This window comes from Dacryopinax primogenitus (genome assembly GCF_000292625.1).
Source record: "Dacryopinax primogenitus strain DJM-731 SS1 chromosome Unknown DACRYscaffold_52, whole genome shotgun sequence".
Taxonomy (NCBI): Eukaryota; Fungi; Basidiomycota; class Dacrymycetes; order Dacrymycetales; family Dacrymycetaceae; genus Dacryopinax; species Dacryopinax primogenitus.
Window position 1 is genome coordinate 1 of NW_024467249.1, and position 2,770 is coordinate 2,770.

The 2,770-nt window shown below is 53.4% G+C and overlaps 1 protein-coding gene across 1 annotated transcript; it reads right to left on the bottom strand.

Annotated features, from left to right (window-relative positions):
• Window positions 1-736: 736 nt before the first annotated feature.
• DACRYDRAFT_73134 (alpha/beta-hydrolase) lies at window positions 737-2,128 on the bottom strand. The gene is made up of 3 exons (XM_040775990.1): window positions 1,784-2,128; window positions 981-1,733; window positions 737-930 (listed from the first exon to the last, which is right to left on the bottom strand). The coding sequence occupies exons 1-3, from the start codon at window positions 1,928-1,930 to the stop codon at window positions 850-852; spliced, it is 981 nt and encodes a 326-aa protein (XP_040623400.1). The 5' UTR covers window positions 1,931-2,128; the 3' UTR covers window positions 737-849.
• Window positions 2,129-2,770: the final 642 nt, after the last annotated feature.

Genomic DNA, 2,770 nt, shown 5'->3' on the forward strand with positions numbered 1-2,770 from the left:
TGCACAGCCATGCACAGCAGGTCACCTGACCATCCAATCCTTCCAGCAGGTTCCAGCACATGCCAAGGTATACCAGCTACTTCCATGTCATAAAGGCTTAGTCATGTCTCTTGACCAAGCAATGAGCTGGTGCCCTGACAGTCCCGCATGATCCATGACTGACATCTCATGTTCTGGGATCTGTCCTTCTTGGAGTGAGGTGATTGTAGCATTGGCTGTCATTTGGGGTGTCATGCCATGTGACTATGCTCTGATCATGGTTGATTGCAGCTGTCTGCAATTGATTTTAGGGATGTCCCCTGACAGTAAGCAAGTGGCCATAGTGAGCTGGAGATCAAGTTGAGCAGCAAGTGCCAGCCAACAATGACCAAGAGTCATTGTTTGCTGGGGTTGTTTGATCAGCAGGAGCAACTGGGCCCAAGGCAGAATGCACCACATCTGGACCCTGCTCTTTTCCCATGGTAGCCCCCACAGTGATGCTTATCACTGATGTGTGGCCACATGGTGGACCCCTAATGAGCTGTCCACAAAAGTCCACCATATTCCAGTGGGAAGCAACCACATCATAATGCACCCATTGGTGGGATGCATGAAGCTGCCCCTACATGCAGCACCGAAGGGGAGTGTGATAAGTAATGGCTTGTTATTTCCACTCCTCGCCCATCACCCAACCGTAACTTGTTCGGAACTGTGCTTGTATTCGCTGTGTTATCATGCGCACCTCGACTGGTGAATTCCAAGGAACGATGTTGATATAACTACAGTACAGATGGATGATCTACAAGTGATGTGGTGTACAACATTTGCCACCGTGCCAAGGGAATCCACACATATCATACCTATGCTGACCTACAAGCATCCACCAAGCTCGCCAGCGAGCGTCTTGCGGGATGCGTTCTTGTAGTCTCCAAAATCCCACTTGTAACAGTCCTGTTGTGGAATGAGCGCGGATATCTGATTGAGACGGGAAACAAGCGTACCACACAGTCCTCCTCCCATTCCCTGCTGGCAACAGGCACCGGCACTCCAGGTTGCCAATCCTCGCTCAACACCCTATCGATCACGGCAGAAATCCTGTGGGTCCTCAAGTCCACGCTCCATTGCTTCTCCTCTACCGTGTTGTACCTCACGACAAGCCCATTATGGCAGCGCGTCTCCATGGCGAACCCGGCAGACGAGCAGACGGAGATACCGTTACACGTGCCCATGGCGATGGGATCAGCGGTGTGATAGACATGGACAATATGGTCATCCGACGGCGGGAGGGGTAGATGTAAGCGTCTTGACGCCAGTTTCTCCGCGGGTGCTTGGAACGATACGACCGGGGCGCCGAATGTGAGTCCAAGAAGACCCGATAAACTTCCTCCCAGGGAATGGCCGACAATCCAGATGTTCGCATCCGGGTATAGGTATGTCACGTTGTTGTACAATTGTGTGCCGATGGAGTAGAAAAGGCTCTCTTCGCGCAACGCATCACTCAGGCAGGTTTGATCGCATTTCCATCCGCCAGAGAAACAGTCACATACAGGTGTCCAGGTACGTCCGACTCGTGCGCAGCAGCACGAGAAGAGGAGGTTGTCATTGAGCTTGTCTTTCTTGCCCGTGGGACCGCTATCCCATATACCGACAGAGGTTCCTTTGATAGCAAGTACGACGGTAGGAGGTGCGTGGGAAGAGACAAAAATGTGTCCCCGGAAACCGTCGTCATCAGGTTCCCAGCCAAAGGGCTCGGACTGTGCGAAGGTCAGGTTAGAGTTCCGCCGTATGTGTGATGAGAACGCACGCTGTTCCACCTGTGCCCGAGGTCATACCAATCCTTATCTGCCGGGGCAGAATACGCGTTGCTGGTCATCTTCGCTAGCTCTAGAAGCGTCTCCCTGTCGGACACATCGGGAAGGAGTACGACATCCTCATCCCACGGGACATCCATGCTCTGTCCATAGAGCCGAGCACGCTTTGTTGCGAGTTGAAACAGTTCCTGTGAGCGTGGGCGATACACACGCTTTGGAACTGCTCGTAACCGAGGTGGAGATAAGAATGAGGAAGGGAGGGAGGTGTTGTGGAAGAGCGTGACAGGTCCGTCTGTTGGTGTGTGATAAGTGGTTGCATGGGCGAGCACCGGAGAAAAAGAGAGCTGAAGGCTGTGGTGGGAAGCTGTAGACGGTGCGATGGGTTGCTTGGAGTTGAATGAGAGTAGAGGAGCAAGAAGAGAAGGGAGCTTCATGACTATTTGGATGGATATGGTGGTCGTGTGAGAACACCCTATTGGTGGTCGCTTACTCAGAGCCAATACATTAGCGCCCGTAATGTGCAAATGACCCATAACAATAATGTATTTCATATCACGACTGCAACTCGTACACGGTAACCATGTCTACGACTCGCACTACATATCATTCTGGATCTAATACTGCGCCCTTTGAACGGATGTCAGATCAATCGAGATCCTCCAGGCTCCTCCTCTTCCAATACCCAGCGTCACCCAGGTCACGAGCTTGATTGCCATTTACTTGGCTGGGTGTGGTGGCGACTCCCCTGGGTCCTTCAGGGGCGCCTCCGGGAGGTCCGGCGGTTACTGTCCGGTCTCCTCCCTTGCGAGCTACGAGCGCGGATGCATCATCCCATGAGCGGGATTGCAGCCAACGACGCTCCAGCCGCGGCCGCCCCAACCCGAAACTCCTCTTCCAACGGTCACCGAAATCAGAGTCACCCAAGTCACGAGCTTGAATGGGAGGAGCAGGTGCTGGGGCGGCCCCGCTGGGGTATTAGG

Coding starts and splice junctions, on each gene's coding strand:
- DACRYDRAFT_73134 (XM_040775990.1), bottom strand. CDS start 1,930: ATGGATGTCCCGTGGGATGAGGATGTCGTACTCCTTCCCGATGTGTCC. Junction 1,734..1,783: donor TCGGGCACAGGTGGAACAGC/GTGCGTTCTCAT, acceptor ACCTTCGCACAG/TCCGAGCCCTTTGGCTGGGA. Junction 931..980: donor AATGGGAGGAGGACTGTGTG/GTACGCTTGTTT, acceptor ATTCCACAACAG/GACTGTTACAAGTGGGATTT.